The sequence below is a fragment of the Cherax quadricarinatus genome, unplaced genomic scaffold (assembly GCF_038502225.1).
Source record: "Cherax quadricarinatus isolate ZL_2023a unplaced genomic scaffold, ASM3850222v1 Contig16, whole genome shotgun sequence".
Lineage (NCBI taxonomy): Eukaryota > Metazoa > Arthropoda > Malacostraca > Decapoda > Parastacidae > Cherax > Cherax quadricarinatus.
This window is the reverse complement of record NW_027195042.1, coordinates 334,727-356,805: the sequence shown is the minus strand read 5'-3', so window position 1 is coordinate 356,805 and position 22,079 is coordinate 334,727. Positions and strand designations below refer to the sequence as shown.

The 22,079-nt window shown below is 38.9% G+C and overlaps 1 protein-coding gene across 2 annotated transcripts in view; it reads right to left on the bottom strand.

The window, feature by feature from the left end:
• Positions 1 to 22,079, bottom strand: part of Tmep (Transmembrane endosomal protein) — a 113,000-nt gene that overhangs the window by 19,820 nt on the left and 71,101 nt on the right. The window contains exons 5-9 of one of the 2 annotated variants that reach the window (XM_070079784.1): positions 21,909 to 22,076; positions 20,807 to 20,976; positions 18,737 to 18,960; positions 12,411 to 12,495; positions 1,043 to 1,297 (exon numbers count right to left, since the gene is read on the bottom strand). In XM_070079784.1, coding sequence (XP_069935885.1) covers positions 1,043 to 1,297; positions 12,411 to 12,495; positions 18,737 to 18,960; positions 20,807 to 20,976; positions 21,909 to 22,076 — 902 coding nt within the window. The remainder of the gene's footprint in view (positions 1 to 1,042; positions 1,298 to 12,410; positions 12,496 to 18,736; positions 18,961 to 20,806; positions 20,977 to 21,908; positions 22,077 to 22,079) is intronic. The other variant, XM_070079785.1, reaches the window with a different exon arrangement.

The following is a 22,079-nucleotide window of genomic DNA, read 5'->3' as shown; positions in this document are numbered from 1 at the left end:
TGGAAATGTTTTGCCAACTAGTGGCCTCTTCAGTCCAATGTAGAGAAAGGTGGAAGACGAGTGAGGTAATCAGTCTGGAGTCTGTGTTCAGGCCAAGAGTGATGGACTAAACACAGACTCCAGGCTGAGGGACTGCTTACCTCAATCTCCTCATCTTCCACCTTTCTCTGCATTGGACTGAAGCCACTGGCTAGCAAAACATTTCCAGAATAAGGATACCCAAATGTTACACAAGTGCCTCATTTCTCAACTTATCGGTTTCCTAACCATTTACACTCATTTTTCTCAGGTGATCAATTTTCTTGACTGTACCTCAAACAACTTGCTTTTGGGATCCCATTGCAAACATAAAGAACACACAATTTACGTACAAATATAATCAAACTTATAAGATATACACAAAATAATACTAGTCAACAGTATAAGCAAACTCACATGGAGAAAAAAGTAAGATTACTCTATTTTGATCAACAGTCATAATGTTCTTCAGTATAAAGAACAAAAAAGGCACAATACCATTACTGGAACAATAAACAAATGACTCGCACATAGGAAAAAGAAACTTACGACATTTAGGTCTGACTTGGAAGTTTATTCAGGTATACACAAATACAGTTACATAGAATTATCATACATAACAGCATATGTGTAAAGAACCTAGGATAACCCAAAAAAGTCAGACAGAGTGACTTATTTCCATTGGGGTTCCATGGACCATTAATTATTGTGACTAGTAATGGTCCAAGTCGAACTGAAACATCATAAGTTACTTTATGTGCGAGTTATTTGTGTGTATTTCAGTGTAGGGAAGAGGGGCCCCAACTGCAGATGAATATACAGTATCTTTTTCCATCTCATTTCCTCTAAGTCAGTTTAAGTATACCATATAATATACACAGGTATTTATATTATGAAAATTTGAATTTTATATTCAAACCAACTCCCTGGTGACAACCTCAATGGTATTAGTGTAGGAGAAATTGTGTCAGGTAGGCTGTGTGTGATGTGACGGTGCGAGGAACTACCCTCACGGGCACGGCACCTTTAGAGGGTGGTGGGGGAAGTCTCACAAGCTGCTGCGACGGCACTGCAGTAGAGATGACACTGAGGCCAGAGTCCACCACCTTGCCACCATCAATCCCACCAACATTAGTAGGTGCTGCAGTAGTGATGGTAGTGGGACTGGTACCAAAGGCCCCAGTGTTAGCAGTGGTGGTGGACACGGGTAAAAGATCAGGTCGAAGTTCCTCCATATCATGGCTCTGCGTGAGTACCTGTGTCGGCCGGCCTCCTTCGCCTAATGAGGGTTTCATTTTCATGTATTACATTATGTTGCGCTTTCCAGCCAAAACTTGCTGCTTTTATGTTATATAATCCTAACAACTTGCGCTAGCATGAAGGTTTACTAGTAGTGCACTAATCTATATTATGTTACACATTTTGCAAAGCAACACTGCTAAGTCTTAGCACAAAAAAAAAAATAAAAAATTGTACAGAATGTTAATTCACATTTATAGATTTGTGAAATTATAAAAATTATGGAAATCTGGCTTACTTGACCACTCTGGCTATAAAGCCCAATGTGTGTTTACTATACAAACATAGTATACTGTATGGCAAGTAGGTTATTTGGATCACTGCCTTGGCAAGAAATGGCAGAAGTAATGAAATGAGGAGACAAAGAACCATTTTCTGAGCTAATAATTCATCTGCATAGTTTGTTATAATATAGTTTCAAAAGATTAACCAAATATTTGCTGAATACACAAACAGCATAGAAGAGCTTGGCAAACACTGACCAAGAACTACTGTAATTATCAAATCACTTCCCACTTGAGCCTTAAGTTCCTTTCACATGTGTGTGCCATCCTACAAGGCACTTCCTTCCTATTCTCTCCCTATCATGAAATCTTGAAAACTGCCGCTAAATCACTATCGAGGATGGTCTGTGGTCAGGCATGTGATTAGTAATATTCATAATGGTATAAAACCTTCAGCTCTGTACCAGCTTTGCTGGTAGAGACACCTATGATGCAATATTTGAATTAATGATCCACATGGGCTTAGTACCTAATTATTATAATCACACCCACTATGGAGCCCAACATGAGAGGATACATTAAAACTTATTCCTAGGACTAACACAGGTAGCCATACCTTCAAGAGGGGAGGCTATCTCATGTTCACTCTGGTTTAGCCCAATACACTGCCTTACCACAACCTCCAGAAGGCCAAGTGCCAATCCACTTGCCCAAACATCACTTTTTCCATATGCTTAATATCCACAAGGTAGATTACAAACTAAAATACCCAAGCCTGGCCAAGAGGAGACCAGCAAGCAACCAACCACCAAAAAACAAAACGATCAGGTGAAGTATTCAGGGAAAGCCAACACTGAATCTCCATTTTACTTCTTCATTCATTACAGTTACCAACCGTAAAGTCAGTTCGAGGGCTAATGTAGTGGTAATCTAAGTGAGCAACCACTCAAGGAAGTATATTATTATTCCACCATATGAGTTAGGAATTACAGTTTGTTCAATGCTTTGAGCTCTATGCTTGTCTCTCGAAGATGTTTACCTCTATGACCTATTCTTCATTACCTGTACCCTCTCTAGCTCACTATTTTTCAACAACTTCTCATACCACACATTAACTACCTCTTCTTCAATTCACCGATGCCATGTCTTGTACTCCATCTACCTCTTACTAAGCAACCACTAAATGATTTGACATATCAGGCACTCCTCTAAAAATATGTACATCTATTAGTCTATCCATTAACCTTTTATCCAACAATACATAGTTTAGAAAACTGCTGGAACTGCATGCTTGATCTTATATTTATTTATCCCCTTTCTCAAGTACAATTTTTTATTTTTAAATACCAGCTGTCTCCCACCAAGGCAGGGCAACCCAAAAAAGAAATTTTTTTTTTTTTAATTTTACGTTAAATAATTTATATGCGAGAAGGGTTTACTAGCCCCTTACTCCTGGCATTTTAGTCGCCTCTTACGACATGCATGGCTTACAGTAAGAGGAAGGATTCTTCTCCACTTCCCCTTGGAGAACAAGTACAATTACTCTAATTCTTGTAAAAGGAAAGGTGCAAGATTTGCACTGTCAGGCCAGAGAAAAGGGACACACTTGGCTGTATATATATATATATATAATCTACTGTAGGTAGTAGGTTGGTAGACAGCAACCACCCAGGGAGGTACTACCGTCCTACCAAGTGAGTGTAAAACGAAGCCTGTGATTGTTTTACATGATGGTAGGATTGCTGATGTCTTTTGTCTGTCTCATAAATATGCAAGATTACAGGCATGTCTTGCTACTTCTACTTACACTTAGGTCACACTACACATACATGTACACATTTATTTATACACACTCATCTGAGTTTTCTTTGATTTTATCTTAATAGTTCTTGGTCTTATTAATTTTCCTTTTATATCCATGGGGAAGTGGAATAAGAATCTTTCCTCCGTAAGCCATGCGTGTTGTAAAAGTCAACTAAAATGCCGGGAACAATGGGCTAGTAACCCCTTTTCCTGTAAAGATTACTAAAAAGAATAAGAAGAAGAAAATTGTCAAAGTGGGAAGTCTGAATGTGCGTGGATGTTGTGCAGATGATAAGAAAGAGATGATTGTGGATGTTATGAATGAGAAAAAGCTGGATGTCCTGGCTTTAAGTGAAACAAAGCTGAAGGGGGTGGGAGAGTTTCAGTGGAGAGGAATAAATGGGATTAGGTCAGGGGTTTCAAATAGAGTTAGAGCTAAAGAAGGAGTAGCAATAATGTTGAAGGATAAGCTATGGCAGGAAAAGAGGGACTATAAATGTATTAATTCAAGGATTATGTGGAGCAAAATAAAGATTGGATGTGAAAAGTGGGTTATAATAAGCGTGTATGCACCTGGAGAAGAGAGAAGTGTAGAGGAGAGAGAGAGATTTTGGGAAATGTTGAGTGAATGCGTGGGGAGTTTTGAATCAAGTGTGAGAGTAATGGTGGTTGGGGATTTTAATGCTAAAGTGGGTAAAAATGTTATGGAGGGAGTAGTAGGTAAATTTGGGGTGCCAGGGGTAAATGTAAATGGGGAGCCTTTAATTGAGCTATGTGTAGAAAGAAATTTGGTAATAAGTAATACATATTTTATGAAAAAGAGGATAAATAAATATACAAGGTATGATGTAGCACGTAATGAAAGTAGTTTATTAGATTATGTATTGGTGGATAAAAGGTTGATGGGTAGGCTCCAGGATGTACATGTTTATAGAGGGGCAACTGATATATCGGATCATTATTTAGTTGTAGCTACAGTTAGAGTAAGAGGTAGATGGGAAAAGAGGAAGGTGGCAACAACAAGTAAGAGGGAGGTGAAAGTGTATAAACTAAGGGAGGAGGAAGTTCGGGTGAGATATAAGCGACTATTGGCAGAAAGGTGGGCTAGTGCAAAGATGAGTAGTGGGGGGGTTGAAGAGGGTTGGAATAGTTTTAAAAATGCAGTATTAGAATGTGGGGCAGAAGTTTGTGGTTATAGGAGGGTGGGGGCAGGAGGAAAGAGGAGTGATTGGTGGAATGATGAAGTAAAGGGTGTGATAAAAGAGAAAAAGGTAGCTTATGAGAGGTTTTTACAAAGCAGAAGTGTTATAAGAAGAGCAGAGTATATGGAGAGTAAAAGAAAGGTAAAGAGAGTGGTGAGAGAGTGCAAAAGGAGAGCAGATGATAGAGTGGGAGAGGCACTGTCAAGAAATTTTAATGAAAATAAGAAAAAATTTTGGAGCGAGTTAAACAAGTTAAGAAAGCCTAGGGAAAATATGGATTTGTCAGTTAAAAACAGAGTAGGGGAGTTAGTAGATGGGGAGATGGAGGTATTGGGTAGATGGCGAGAATATTTTGAGGAACTTTTAAATGTTAAGGAAGAAACAGAGGCAGTAATTTCATGCACTGGTCAGGGAGGTATACCATCTTTTAGGAGTGAAGAAGAGCAGAATGTAAGTGTGGGGGAGGTACGTGAGGCATTACGTAAAATGAAAGGGGGTAAAGCAGCTGGAACTGATGGGATCATGACAGAAATGTTAAAAGCAGGGGGGGATATAGTGTTGGAGTGGTTGGTACTTTTGTTTAATAAATGTATGAAAGAGGGGAAGGTACCGAGGGATTGGCAGAGAGCATGTATAGTCCCTTTATATAAAGGGAAAGGGGACAAAAGAGACTGTAAAAATTACAGAGGAATAAGCTTACTGAGTATACCAGGAAAAGTGTACGGTAGGGTTATAATTGAAAGAATTAGAGGTAAGACAGAATGTAGGATTGCGGATGAGCAAGGAGGTTTTAGAGTGGGTAGGGGATGTGTAGATCAGGTGTTTACATTGAAGCATATATGTGAACAGTATTTAGATAAAGATAGGGAGGTTTTTATTGCATTTATGGATTTAGAAAAGGCATATGATAGAGTGGATAGAGGAGCAATGTGGCAGATGTTGCAAGTATATGGAATAGGTGGTAAGTTATTAAATGCTGTAAAGAGTTTTTATGAGGATAGTGAGGCTCAGGTTAGGGTGTGTAGAAGAGAGGGAGACTACTTCCCGGTAAAAGTAGGTCTTAGACAGGGATGTGTAATGTCACCATGGTTGTTTAATATATTTATAGATGGGGTTGTAAAGGAAGTAAATGCTAGGGTGTTTGGGAGAGGGGTGGGATTAAATTATGGGGAATCAAATTCAAAATGGGAATTGACACAGTTACTTTTTGCTGATGATACTGTGCTTATGGGAGATTCTAAAGAAAAATTGCAAAGGTTAGTGGATGAGTTTGGGAATGTGTGTAAAGGTAGAAAGTTGAAAGTGAACATAGAAAAGAGTAAGGTGATGAGGGTGTCAAATGATTTAGATAAAGAAAAATTGGATATCAAATTGGGGAGGAGGAGTATGGAAGAAGTGAATGTTTTCAGATACTTGGGAGTTGACGTGTCGGCGGATGGATTTATGAAGGATGAGGTTAATCATAGAATTGATGAGGGAAAAAAGGTGAGTGGTGCGTTGAGGTATATGTGGAGTCAAAAAACGTTATCTATGGAGGCAAAGAAGGGAATGTATGAAAGTATAGTAGTACCAACACTCTTATATGGGTGTGAAGCTTGGGTGGTAAATGCAGCAGCAAGGAGACGGTTGGAGGCAGCGGAGATGTCCTGTCTAAGGGCAATGTGTGGTGTAAATATTATGCAAAAAATTCGGAGTGTGGAAATTAGGAGAAGGTGTGGAGTTAATAAAAGTATTAGTCAGAGGGCAGAAGAGGGGTTGTTGAGGTGGTTTGGTCATTTAGAGAGAATGGATCACAGTAGAATGACATGGAAAGCATATAAATCTATAGGGGAAGGAAGGCGGGGTAGGGGTCGTCCTCGAAAGGGTTGGAGAGAGGGGGTAAAGGAGGTTTTGTGGGTAAGGGGCTTGGATTTCCAGCAAGCGTGCGTGAGCGTGTTAGATAGGAGTGAATGGAGACGAATGGTACTTGGGACCTGACGATCTGTTGGAGTGTGAGCAGGGTAATATTTAGTGAAGGGATTCAGGGAAACCGGTTATTTTCATATAGTCGGACTTGAGTCCTGGAAATGGGAAGTACAATGCCTGCACTTTAAAGGAGGGGTTTGGGATATTGGCAGTTTGGAGGGATATGTTGTGTATCTTTGTATGTGTATGCTTCTGGACTGTTGTATTCTGGGCACCTCTGCAAAAACAGTGATAGTGTGCGAGTGTGGTGAAGGTGTTGAGTGATGATGAGGGTATTTTCTTTTTGGGGATTTTCTTTCTTTTTTGGGTCACCCTGCCTCGGTGGGAGACGGCCGAATTGTTGAAAAAAAAAAAAAAAAAAAAAAAAAAAATAATCTACTGCACAATAACTGGTTATTATACCAGCTTACTCTTAACAGCAGACACAACAAATGTACAGTACTTGCAAATTGGTATTTTGCAATTATTCTCAACCTGCATAATCCTCAAAAGTATCCAACTATCTTAAATACTGCAACTATACCTACAAAGAAAAGATACCTAAAAGACACATCTACAAAAGTGATACCTTGGTAATCAATATGTATACTCTTATAAGTTAAGAGTACACTAAAGTACAGAAATTCCATATAACTAGCAAGTGACAACTAAATTAGCCATTATGGTGAAAAAACAGACAAAAGACGAGAAGGCAAACCTCTGATTGCTTCCAACTCCTGGAGAAAAACACAAGCACTAACAGTGCTGCTCCCTGGACACGAAGCACACAAGAATTTTTGGAATAATTTAGCTTAATATACACTGCTCTCAACTTTCAAATGTTTTTGTAATCAAGTAAATTGCAATTAAGTGCATTTGAATGGGTTTTTGTTAATATAGTAAAAAAGTACTGTGAAAAATGTATCATATAGCAGTTTGCAATAGTGCTCTCATGTGCAAGCTAAATGGCAGGAATTTATAGAAAATGGCAAGTATATTTATAATAAAATAATGCTGATTCAAAGAAAAAAAAAAGGCAAAAAAGTGACAATTCATAAGCATGTTTCAGGAAGCTAGGCTAGGTGTGTGACTAGTTAATAGTTCCAGTTGGTCTGAAACGTCCAATGTGCGGGTTATTTGCGTATAGGTTAGGTAAGGTTCGTCAGGAAACAGGACAAGTGTTTCCTGACGTGGGTTTTAGTCATGTTATGACCCGCAGCTGGAGCTTTTGGTCATCTGACTGAGTCCTTCTGCTGGCTTACTGGTCCACCGCTTTAAAAATGATGGTTATGATTATAACCATTAGAAGCTAGTCATATCAAACTCTATACTCACCTATGTGAAAAAACATTCCACGAACACTTAATATTGAATATTTCCTATTTATGATGACCATTTCAAAAGAAAAGGAATATTCTAAGAGCTAGTAATATTAATGTTAGATAAGATTATGGTAAATGTTTCAAAGGACAGCCTATAGAGTTGCAATTGCGAGGTAGACCATTCGATCCTCAATACTCCTTACTCATCTTGCCAAACTCAGTTTGAGCCTATGGCTAGCTAGTCCTAGAACTTACAGGCCATTGCACTATCCACTACCATGCTGGCGGGCATTTGTGGTCACAATGAAGCCTATACTAACCTTCTACGGTGCATAGAAACAGAACTAGCTGGATAGATTTTAACAGGCCAGCATGGTACAGCGGATAAGACACTAGTCATGGGCATGCCACAAGTTTCAACCTTCCATCAGGAGATTTCTTTATTTTCAATCTTGTCATTACAATTTCTCAAGTCATCCTTTACAAATTTTGTTACCGTTAGGATATCGAGATTCTCATTCTAACTTACAGGAAGGATTACGATAACACTTGAAGCAAGAGAAATTATTTCAACAAGTTTATTTTATTTTTATTATCACACTGGCCGATTCCCACCAAGGCAGGGTGGCCCGAAAAAGAAAAACTTTCACCATCATTCACTCCATCACTGTCTTGCCAGAAGGGTGCTTTACACTACAGTTTTTAAACTGCAACATTAACGCCCCTCCTTCAGAGTGCAGGCACTGTACTTCCCATCTCCAGGACTCAAGTCCGGCCTGCCGGTTTCCCTGAACCCCTTCATAAATGTTACTTTGCTCACACTCCAACAGCACGTCAAGTATTAAAAACCATTTGTCTCCATTCACTCCTATCAAACACGCTCACGCATGCCTGCTGGAAGTCCAAGCCCCTCGCACACAAAACCTCCTTTACCCCCTCCCTCCAACCTTTCCTAGGCCGACCCCTACCCTGCCTTCCTTCAACAAGTGTACTATTCAAAATTCTTGTGTTCTCCGGCACACGAGAGTACAAGATATACCAGGAGACCCCATAGTCCATGCAGAGGCTAGTTGCTGACAAAGACAGCTCCAGTCTAGCTACCTCTAATTCTGTCTAGATGAAGAATTATGTCAATACTGTGACTGGAACAATGCACAAATAACCCGCACATAGGAAGAAAACTTGTGATGACTTTTTAATCAGACCTGAACCATTAGTCACACACTATTCAGTGGTTCCAGTCGGACTGAAACATCATAAATTTCTTTCTTCTATGTGAAGGTTGTGTACTGTCTAGATAAATTAAGATAGTATAAAATATGATCTCAGTATTCTGATTACATCAAATCCAGGCTGAGAGACTGATTACCTCAAATTCCTAATCTTCACTATTCTTCTTTATATTGGACTTAGGAAGCCACTTTGTGATGAAATGTTTCCTCAAAGATACCCATGTGTTGTATGTGTATAATTTATCAACTACAGATGTCTCCCCAACACAGTCACCAGTGACCTGACCTCTCACTCCCCAGCAAACGCTACATGCCACAAACGCCCAACATCCTTCCCCACCACTAATATCCCCAAACACCCTTATGCCTCCACACCTGCTCACTTTCCCACATCATCTGTGCCAAACTTCCAATGAACTAAAATAAGTGTGATTGTGACACCACAACCAAGAGAATATATAATAGTGTACCGGCAGTCACAGTAGAAACATGCAGTTCCACAGATAGACAACATTGGAGTTATTACATACAGGCGAGCCCTGCTCTACAGCACTTCACTTTGTGGCATTTTGCTAATGCAGCGGTTTTTTAATTACACCCATTCTTCATTTATTCAGACTTCCTACAATAAATATGTTCACCACTTGCTGTAAGCAAAGAGCAAAAATATTTTAAGGTGTGTACTGCATATGCCTTTTCTTAGGCCTGGTTCTATTGCTCACTTAATATATGATAGTGTAAACACATTATCAGCTTTTATATGTAGCAAAGTGAAAGTTGTTTCACTTTACAGTAATAGATCAGAACCTAACCTGCTGTATAAGCGGGGCCCGCCTATGTTGTGGCGGTAACTGTGCAGAGGCAGTGATTTTTGAGAGACAAATTTTTTTGTGGTATTATATTCCAGACACCAGTAACACTATTGGCTTCATATACAATAAAAAAAAGTGCTAAAACCATGGATTATATAGCAACACTGACATCTGTGGTGCAATATACTGTACAGTAGGTTTTTAAGTAGATTGCAAATAAAAGGCAAGTGAAGAATATAAATTGAGTAGATTTATGTCTAGACACTGCTGGTGAACTGTGTGGTTAACATCATGCTTGTGTGTGCAAACTTGCTTCAAGAATTATCCCAGTGATTATATGTAAAACTGGAATCAAAATGTAGATAAAAAAAAAAACTAAAATACCCATGAATTTCTTGCATTAATTATACATTTCTTGGTGCTATGAAACACTGTATCAGAACCACAACCTCTTCCTCAGAGGTAATTTATTCTAATATATTAAATTGCTCTTATACACATTAAAATGTACCATAAACCTAAGTATTTTATAAAATATTTACATTAGAGCTGTCAAGGCTACCGCATACTTAAATATCTACGTAATGAAAAAACAATCAATCTTTTATATAAATATTACTGGTGTGTTAATAATAATAAAAATATCTGTATTAGAGGTTGAACAAAGTGCTACAGAAAAATATCAACCATAAAATTAGGACAAGATAAACCCAAGTGAAATATGGCAGTGTCAAGCAATATCTACAAAATTTCTCAAAATTTAATTGAATTTTAATAGGTTTGGTTTGTTTTGGAGTGAATGTTTTACCCTACTTAAAATTAATAAGAAATCGCACATGGGTATTACACAAGGAGGATTACTGCAATAGGCCTACTGGCCCAGGCTAAATAGGTTCTCCTGACCCTAACTGCCTTTACCCATATATCTGGTAAGACATAGGCAACAGTTAGGCATCTTTATTCCGAAATGTAAAGACGACGTAATCATCGTCTTCACATCTCTACTGCTCCTGCTACTTTCAATGTACTCAACAGAAGAAGCCTACTGTGTAAGCGAAACGTTTCAGAAAAAGTTGCCTAACTGTTGCCTATGTGTCTTACTTGCCAACCTGTTGGTATTGTATTCCATTCTGATATTCACCCATATATTTGTCTAGCCTGTATTTAAAGCTACTCAAAGTGTATTAGTTAAAGGTTGCCAGAGCCAGTTTTTCCTAGTCAAGGATGTAAAGTCTGTTTTAACACACTAGCCATCTTTCACCAAGGTAGGGTGACCCAGAAGAGAGAACACTGTCTTGCCAGAAGTGTGCCAACATCGTAGTTTGCTTCTAGCAAGGGCTGAACGAGTGACAGTGAAAGTGCTTCATCTTATGGGTCACTCCACCATGGTGGGAGACAGCCGGTGTCAAAAATAAATTACGATGTTCGTTATAAACGGTGTGATTATGAAAATTTAAAACACTGTACCTCTCAAAGCTGTGTGAAGGAATGTTAAACATTTACTATCTATAGTTTTATACACATTCAACAACGTTAAACTCAGGTATTTTAACACCCACTTCCATATTGGTTATATTAGTGCTTGGGGAGTGGATGGCATTCTGATTCAATCCAAGAGAAGGAAAATGTCCAATTCCTTGGATGAAGAGCCCCTTACTGGCATCAAGAGAAATCCCTTGAGGGTATATCGGTTGAAAGCCATGCTAGGAGTGTCAAATTACACTTAAATAAGAGCAAGCACTTCAGTTACTGTACTTGAGTCTCTTATTAACATCCACTTTTCACAAGCAAGTAGGCATGCTATGGCATATGAATATATTTCAACAGTGAAATACAAGCAAAATTAATTTTAACATATGAAAAATAACATCTTTTTGAAAATTGAATCATAAATATAATTAAATTTTGCATAAATATACAAAATTAAAGAAATATAATGAAAGATTATTTCATAATACATGGTGTTCAAAAGGATTTATGGAGAATGCATATATTATTGCGAGCTACGTTTTTTTACATTTCAGTTATCAGATGTAAGAAAGGTGCTTATATTACTGCCGGTGGTTTAAGGCATCATACTGGTTTAGAAAGACACAAACAAACGCAAGGACACATTAGGAAAGGTTTCTAATGTGTCCCAGTGCTCACGTGTTTTTTTAAACCAATCTGTCGATATCAACTACCAAGACTCACGAAATCGTAATGACACGATTGCAAACAAACCATACCACGAGTTTTGAGACTCTCTGACCGAGGGTTCAATCCCGCCCGTGGTATGGTTTGTTCAACTACCAAGGTTCATACCAAGGAATGAAACTCCCTATGATAAGGAAATGGAGGAGTGGTTCTGAATAGATGAAGCCATGTTTTGTTTAGGAAGCTCCACATTCTCAAGGGTCAACTGGAAACCTCCAAGATTAGATTGCATTCTCCATGGGATGTCTTATTTTAAACACTTTGTATTAATGTATATTACTCTATTATTGCAAGAAGAATTATATAACAGATTTATAGTCAAAAATTTGATATTTTTTATAATTCAGCACATGTATACCTGCACTGTACTGTGTGTACTGCTGGTACTGAGGGTGGAAGTTGTGGATTGCATCTGTCATGATGTCTTTGGGGTTCATGGTTTCCTGGGAGTTAAAAAGACAAAACATAAGAATAAAAGAAACTAATAAGCTTGCATTATTGAAAATTACAACACTATTTAAATGCAGTTAATCAACAAGAGTTGTGTGTATTAGCTAATATAGCCTCTCCTCACTTAATGACAATTACGTTCCTCAGACCACGTCGGTAAATGAATTCGTCGCTAAGTGAGGAGCATGCTATAATGGTAGTGGGTTTGTGTCAACCATCTTTGATATTGTTTTAATATTACCTCTGCACCATTTATAACATTTCTGATATATTTTTAAATGCTTATACAGTAGTGTACTGTACGTTGTAATAAACAGAATAGAGGAAATCAGATCTAATATACATTATTTAAGTACATATATAGGATAGCAGATGAACAAGGAGGCTTTAGGAAAGGTAGGGGGTGTGTGGACCAGGTGTTTACAGTGAAACATATAAGTGAACAGTATTTAGATAAGGCTAAAGAGGTCTTTGTGGCATTTATGGATTTGGAAAAGGCGTATGACAGGGTGGATAGGGGGGCAATGTGGCAGATGTTGCAAGTGTATGGTGTAGGAGGTAGGTTACTGAAAGCAGTGAAGAGTTTTTACGAGGATAGTGAGGCTCAAGTTAGAGTATGTAGGAAAGAGGGAAATTTTTTCCCAGTAAAAGTAGGCCTTAGACAAGGATGTGTGATGTCACCGTGGTTGTTTAATATATTTATAGATGGGGTTGTAAGAGAAGTAAATGCGAGGGTTTTGGCAAGAGGCGTGGAGTTAAAAGATAAAGAATCACACACAAAGTGGGAGTTGTCACAGCTGCTCTTTGCTGATGACACTGTGCTCTTGGGAGATTCTGAAGAGAAGTTGCAGAGATTGGTGGATGAATTTGGTAGGGTGTGCAAAAGAAGAAAATTAAAGGTGAATACAGGAAAGAGTAAGGTTATGAGGATAACAAAAAGATTAGGTGATGAAAGATTGAATATCAGATTGGAGGGAGAGAGTATGGAGGAGGTGAACGTATTCAGATATTTGGGAGTGGACGTGTCAGCGGATGGGTCTATGAAAGATGAGGTGAATCATAGAATTGATGAGGGAAAAAGAGTGAGTGGTGCACTTAGGAGTCTGTGGAGACAAAGAACTTTGTCCTTGGAGGCAAAGAGGGGAATGTATGAGAGTATAGTTTTACCAACGCTCTTATATGGGTGTGAGGCGTGGGTGATGAATGTTGCAGCGAGGAGAAGGCTGGAGGCAGTGGAGATGTCATGTCTGAGGGCAATGTGTGGTGTGAATATAATGCAGAGAATTCGTAGTTTGGAAGTTAGGAGGAGGTGCGGGATTACCAAAACTGTTGTCCAGAGGGCTGAGGAAGGGTTGTTGAGGTGGTTCGGACATATAGAGAGAATGGAGCGAAACAGAGTGACTTCAAGAGTGTATCAGTCTGTAGTGGAAGGAAGGCGGGGTAGGGGTCGGCCTAGGAAAGGTTGGAGAGAGGGGGGTAAAGGAGGTTTTGTGTGCGAGGGGCTTGGACTTCCAGCAGGCATGCGTGAGCGTGTTTGATAGGAGTGAATGGAGACAAATGGTTTTTAATACTTGACATGCTGTTGGAGTGTGAGCAAAGTAACATTTATGAAGGGGTTCAGGTAAACCGGCAGGCCGGACTTGAGTCCTGGAGATGGGAAGTACAGTGCCTGCACTCTGAAGGAGGGGTGTTAATGTTGCAGTTTAAAAACTGTAGTGTAAAGCACCCTTCTGGCAAGACAGTGATGGAGTGAATGATGGTGAAAGTTTTTCTTTTTCGGGCCACCCTGCCTTGGTGGGAATCGGCCGGTGTGATAATAAAAAAAAAATAAAAATATGTATGCATTCTGGTCAGAGAGCCCGTCGTAAATCTGAAGCGTCAGTGAGCGTGTACGTTGCTAAGTGAGGAGAGGCTGTAGTGTGTGGATATAAAAATTAATAATGCAGGTGGTCCTCGACTTACAATGATTCAACTTTGGATATTTCAGTTTTACGATGGTGCAAAAGCAATTACTTTGGAGAATAGATGCGAGATAATTACCCAGTATGAAGGTGGCTGGTCTGTAACTTTTTTTTTTTTTTTTATTATCACACTGGCCGATTCCCACCAAGGCAGGGTGGCCCGAAAAAGAAAAACTTTCACCATCATTCACTCCATCACTGTCTTGCCAGAAGGGTGCTTTACACTACAGTTTTTAAACTGCAACATTAACACCCCTCCTTCAGAGTGCAGGCACTGTACTTCCCATCTCCAGGACTCAAGTCCGGCCTGCCGGTTTACCTGAACCCCTTCATAAATGTTACTTTGCTCACACTCCAACAGCATGTCAAGTATTAAAAACCATTTGTCTCCATTCACTCCTATCAAACACGCTCACGCATGCCTGCTGGAAGTCCAAGCCCCTCGCACACAAAACCTCCTTTACCCCCCTCTCTCCAACCTTTCCTAGGCCGACCCCTACCCCGCCTTCCTTCCACTACAGACTGATACACTCTTGAAGTCACTCTGTTTCGCTCCATTCTCTCTATATGTCCGAACCACCTCAACAACCCTTCCTCAGCCCTCTGGACAACAGTTTTTGTAATCCCGCACCTCCTCCTAACTTCCAAACTACGAATTCTCTGCATTATATTCACACCACACATTGCTCTCAGACATGACATCTCCACTGCCTCCAGCCTTCTCCTCGCTGCAACATTCATCACCCATGCTTCACACCCATATAAGAGCATTGGTAAAACTATACTCTCATACATTCCCCTCTTTGCCTCCAAGGACAAAGTTCTTTATCTCCACAGACTCCTAAGTGCACCACTCACCCTTTTCCCCTCATCAATTCTATGATTCACCTCATCTTTCATAGACCCATCCACTGACACGTCCACTCCCAAATATCTGAATACATTCACCTCCTCCATACTCTCTCCCTCCAATCTGATATCCAATCTTTCATCACCTAATCTTTTTGTTATCCTCATTACCTTACTCTTTTCTGTATTCACTTTTAATTTTCTTCTTTTGCACACCCTACCAAATTCATCCACCAATCTCTGCAACTTCTCTTCAGAATCTTCCAAGAGCACAGTGTCATCAGTAAAGAGCAACTGTGACAACTCCCACTTTATGTGTGTTTCTTTATCTTTTAACTCCACGCCTCTTGCCAAAACCCTCGCATTTACTTCTCTTACAACCCCATCTATAAATATATTAAACAACCACGGTGACATCACACATCCTTGTCTAAGGCCTACTTTTACTGGGAAATAATTTCCCTCTTTCCAACATACTCTAACTTGAGCCTCACTGTCCTCGTAAAAACTCTTCACTGCTTTCAGTAACCTACCTCCTACACCATACACCTGCAACATCTGCCACATTGCCCCCCCTATCCACCCTGTCATACGCCTTTTCCAAATTCATAAATGCCACAAAAACCTCTTTAGCCTTATCTAAATACTGTTCACTTATATGTTTCACTGTAAACACCTGGTCCACACACCCCCTACCTTTCGTAAAGCCTCCTTGTTCATCTGCTATCCTATTCTCCGTCTTACTCTTAATTATTTCAATAATAACTACCATACACTTTACCAGGTATACTCAACAGACTTATCCCCCTATAATTTTTGCACTCTCTTTTGTCCCCTTTGCCTTTACACAAAGGAACTATGCATGCTCTCTGCCAATCCCTAGGTACCTTACCCTCTTCCATACATTTATTAAATAATTGCACCAACCACTCCAAAACTATATCCCCACCTGCTTTTAACATTTCTATCTTTATCCCATCAATCCCGGCTGCCTTACCCCCTTTCATTTTACCTACTGCCTCACGAACTTCCCCCACACTCACAACTGGCTCTTCCTCACTCCTACAAGATGTTATTCCTCCTTGCCCTATACACGAAATCACAGCTTCCCTATCTTCATCAACATTTAACAATTCCTCAAAATATTCCCTCCATCTTCCCAATACCTCTAACTCTCCATTTAATAACTCTCCTCTCCTATTTTTAACTGACAAATCCATTTGTTCTCTAGGCTTCCTTAACTTGTTAATCTCACTCCAAAACTTTTTTTTATTTTCAACAAAATTTGTTGACAACATCTCACCCACTCTCTCATTTGCTCTCTTTTTACATTGCTTCACTACTCTCTTAACCTCTCTCTTTTTCTCCATATACTCCTCCCTCCTTGCATCACTTCTACTTTGTAAAAACTTCTCATATGCTAACTTTTTCTCCCTTACTACTGTCTTTACATCATCATTCCACCAATCGCTCCTCTTCCCTCCTGCACCCACTTTCCTGTAACCACAAACTTCTGCTGAACACTCTAACATTACATTTTTAAACCTACCCCATACCTCTTCAACCCCATTGCCTATGCTCTCATTAGCCCATCTATCCTCCAATAGCTGTTTATATCTTACCCTAACTGCCTCCTCTTTTAGTTTATAAACCTTCACCTCTCTCTTCCCTGATGCTTCTATTCTCCTTGTATCCCATCTACCTTTTACTCTCAGTGTAGCTACAACTAGAAAGTGATCTGATATATCTGTGTCCCCTCTATAAACATGTACATCCTGAAGTCTACTCAACAGTCTTTTATCTACCAATACATAATCCAACAAACTACTGTCATTTTGCCCTACATCATATCTTGTATACTTATTTATCCTCTTTTTCTTAAAATATGTATTACCTATAACTAAACCCCTTTCTATACAAAGTTCAATCTAAGGGCTCCCATTATCATTTACACCTGGCACCCCAAACTTACCTACCACACCCTCTCTAAAAGTTTCTCCTACTTTAGCATTCAGGTCCCCTACCACAATTACTCTCTCACTTGGTTCAAAGGCTCCTATACATTCACTTAACATCTCCCAAAATCTCTCTCTCTCTCCTCTACATTCCTCTCTTCTCCAAGTGCATACACGCTTATTATGACCCACTTTTCGCATCCAACCTTTACTTTAATCCACATAATTCTTGAATTTACACATTCATATTCTCTTTCCTCCTTCCATAACTGATCCTTCAATATTACTGCTACCCCTTGTAACTTGTATTCATTTATTTACTTCTCAAAATACGTACTGTTATTTAGTTACAGTAATTAGTTGTTTATTTACTTATTCAGACAGTATTTTTTTTTTCTCAACACGTCAGTCATCTCCCACCGAGGCAGAGTGACCAAAAAAAAGACAAACACTTTCACCATCATTCACACATGATCATCGTCTTTGCAGAGGTGCCCAGATATGACAGTTTAGGTAATCAGGTCTGAGCATAAGAAGGCAGCTCAAATTCACTGCTAAGCACAGGGATATTCAAGTGCATTAGTAATTCAAATCAGACAACAGATGAGAATATAAATCGAGAGATGTCGATCTAAATTATTATTATAATCAAAAAGAAGCGCTAAAACTTTCTGATCCAAGTTATTTCTTTTTTTTTTTTTTTTTAAACACATTGGCTGCTTCCCACCAAGGCAGGATGACCAGAAAAAGAAACACTCATCATCACTCACTCCTATACATCAATACATTCTCCTTTTTCAAATAGCATTACTGTATCTGGATTTATTAATACATTTCCATTATACAAAATATTTAGTGTAGTAGTAGGTTGGTAGACAGCAACCGCCCAGGGAGGTACTACCATACCATCCTGCCAAGTGAGTGTAAAACGAAAGTCTGTAATTGTTTTACATGATGGTAGGATTGCTGGTGTCCTTTTTTCTGTCTCATGAAAATGCAAGATTTCAGGTACGTCTTGCTACTTCTACTTACACTTAGGTCACACTACACATACATGTACAAGCATATATATACACACATCTCTGGGTTTTCTTCTATTTTCTTTCTAGTTCTTATTCTTGTTTATTTTCTCTTATCTCCATGGGGAAGTGGAACAGAATTCTTCCTCTGTAAGTCATGCGTGTTGTAAGAGGCGACTAAAATGCCAGGAGCAAGGGGCTAGTAACCCCTTCTCCTGTATATATTACTAAATGTAAAAAGAGAAACTTTCGTTTTTCTTTTTGGGCTGATCCACCAGGAGGCCTGGTCACAGACCGGGCCGCGGGGGCATTGACCCCCGAAACTCTCTCCAGGTAAACTCCAGGTAAAACCCCTGCCTTGGTGGGATATGGCCAGTTTGTTGGAAAAAAAAAAATTAGTGACAGAAGGCATCAAAAGATTTGTTAGATAGCAAAGTTCTTGTACAGTACCTTCAGCGAGGATGAAATGCTCTGCATAGTAACGCTGCGGCCAGGCCCAGTCACAGTAAAGTCGCCATAGATTTGGTAAGGGAAGGCATAACGAAGAGCCACTGAAGCAAAGAACATTTCTACACAAATGATAAAATTCTGGTAGCCTGCAGAAACTGTGCCATTGTTGAGGTTGGGGTTACCCTCAATAACTTTGCCCTTTTCAAGAATAGCCAAGAGAACTCCTGAAATTAAATTCATGACATTAATTTCACTTAGTGGGAAATATTTTCAAATAAAATGCCTGACATTTATGGAACAAAATTTTCACTAATACACATGTACTTTATTCTTTTTTTTAATTAGAACTGTGTATGGTTGATAATGAGAGTGAAATGAAAGACATTAGTAAGTGAGAATGAACCTTTACAATCAGTAAAATGAGGAGAGAGAATCTAGTAATCATTCATGTAGATAAATGGTTCAAAGAACTGACAAGTTGATGAATTACACACATGTACAACACTTGGGTATCTTTAGTGAAGAAACTTTTTGCCACACAGTGGCTTCAACAGTCCTTTAAAAAGAAGAATGGTGAATATCAGAACGAGGTTGAGGTAATCAGTCCCTTAGCCTGGAGTGGACGTCATCAGTCCATCAATCTTGAAAAGAATACAGCATATGCGCAAAGAAGTGGCTTATATACTGTAAATAGGCAAGGTGAAGCAGTTGTAGGCGATATTACACTGGACATATCCAGAGGTGGAAGTAGGCCTGACAAATGTAGATAAATGGTTCAGAGAATTGACAAACATTCCCACCCCTCCTTAGAGTGCGGGTACTGATAGTAATATCACTGAAGACATTCATAATTTTGAGAAGTGGCCAAATAGTGACACTCAAATAGGTCATACAAGTAATGAAAACATTGATGACACTGCCAAGACTAAGAATACCATCAGGTTTTACTATAGAAAACTGCTCTCCCCCACAGTATTTCCTGCTCATGAAAAGAAAATACCAGGTAGATGTTATGTCTTATTACACCACACAAAGGCAGTAAAGGAGAAAAAGACTTACAATACATGTGTGAGCAATGTGAAGCACATCCTGACTGATGCCTTGTTTCAAATATCTAAATACACACTACAGCAGTTTATTTCTTTTCTCTCAACACATCGGCCATCTCCCACTGAAGCAGGGTGACCCAAAAACACAAAAAGAAAGAACAGCAGTTCTAGGAACATTATCAGCATCTGTAAATTGTGTACATATCTAATGAAACATTACAAACAAGAAATACAAATCAAGTTATATATTTTTAATGACTGAATATGATGCAAATAATGTGATTCACAAAATTATAATTGCAAACGAATGAAACAACAAGCAAGTCATGATGGTGGCTTTGAGGGGACTTGAGCTAGAGTTTGTCACAGCCACACTGGCAGGAGAGTCATCTGTAAAAACTTGCATCTGTGGTCACAGTGGTGGCTCATGATAACCTCCCGATGGTGTATAAATATACCTAGTTGGACGAATCTTATTGTAGCAGCTGACCTGGAGTTTTACCACTCACTTGCCATGGGTTCAAAAAAGTACAAGTGACTTATTTCCACTGGGGTTCTTGCCAGCGTCCATCAAGATTATATTTCTATTCAATATCGTAATAATGTTGGTAGAATTACCAACAATATATTAGGTAAAGAACACATGTGCAACTAATGTGGCAATAAAATGTCACATTAGTTGCATATGCATTGAAAAAACAAAGAAAAAGTTGAAAAATCCTCATTTACATTATTACTCATAGAATGACCGGGTTTGATGCCATATTCACCGCCAAAAAACCCAACTTTACAGCTCTATTTCAATTTTTTTTATTACCACTAGAAAAACAATGTAGACCAGTAAGGCTCATCACCACCCGCTGAGGAACGGAAGGTACCAAGTTTAATTTGAAAGAAAAACAAGCCCGTTCTCTTTCTTGGAATGAGATGCCTTTCCTACCATCAAAGCACATCTCTCCTTTCTTCCTTGAAGGATTAAATGAAGATTTATAAACCAACTTTGAATTTTCTTGGAACTCACCTTGCCAAAACGATAAAAAGATTACCGATTTTATGGTAAAAAACTTGAGTAGAGGCTCGTAGGGTTGCAGCAAGTCTCTCGTGGCAAAATAGAAGAGGAATAAACTGTACAGGGCCAGTGACACTGAGATGTTGTATATTATGGTGATGTAGAGGTAACCACCTTCAGGACTGTTAAGCAGAAAATAATGAAATTATTTAGTATACTAGTAATAATTTCTGTGTAAATTACTAAATTTAAAAAGAAAAACTTTTGTTTTTCTTTTTAGGACACCCTGCCTTGGTGGGATATGGCTGGGTGTTGAAAAAAAAAAAAAATTAAATATACTGTAGTGACATTGTACAAAATTAACAAGCTTACATAGAAACATGGGAGGCAGGACAAGGCTGGATATTAGAAACTTTGAATTCTATTAAAACATTTCACTTGATAAACTTTAGAGCCTACTTAATGAAAATACAGTAATTTGCAATTTACCAAAAACTGTAAACTCAACAAAATTCTACAGTAAAATGGAATGGGCTACAAAGAGAAGGCAGCAAGTGCTGCACTATTGGCAATTTTCAACAATTATGATAGTTATAAACATGAAACTCCCGGAAACCCCAAGTATAGATTAGCTAGCTGTAAATGTCTAATCATAGTTTAGACTGTCAATAAGAATAAAGGGGAAGGGGCCAGGAACTGCAACCACCCTTTCAAACTACTAAGAATACATGTGTACATAACTAGGCAATTTTCATTTTATGAATCAATTTGTTCATCCTTCATCTTTATTTGAATCATTGTACTCCTACCCACCGTTTAAATACCAGACGTCTCACATCTTGAGGCGACTTTTTCTTCGTCCATAATCGTTTATTCGTGTTTGCACATTCACCCCCCCCCCTGCTGTGCCTCTTGGGTAATATGATAAGTAAATATTGTGGGGGAGAGGAAGGATAGCAAGGATTTTAATTAATGGTCCACCTAACACTACCTAGACCTATATGAGGTGCCTGGGTAAAGTAATTTGAAACTGGGTAACTGATTACATCTAGAAAATTTTATGTTTGAAAAAGTACATGACATGCAATGCTTTAAGTGAGCCAATACTACTTACCTCCAGTCACCATCCTGGTATCTGCCAAGGAACTGCAAAATTATAGTAATAAATGCCATAAGAGGCTTGACCAAACAGAACTGAAGTGTGGCTTGCTTGCAGAACCTAAGAAGCCCAATTGTGTATGTCTTCCCAACAAGACAACATGTTCCATACATACATGACGATCTG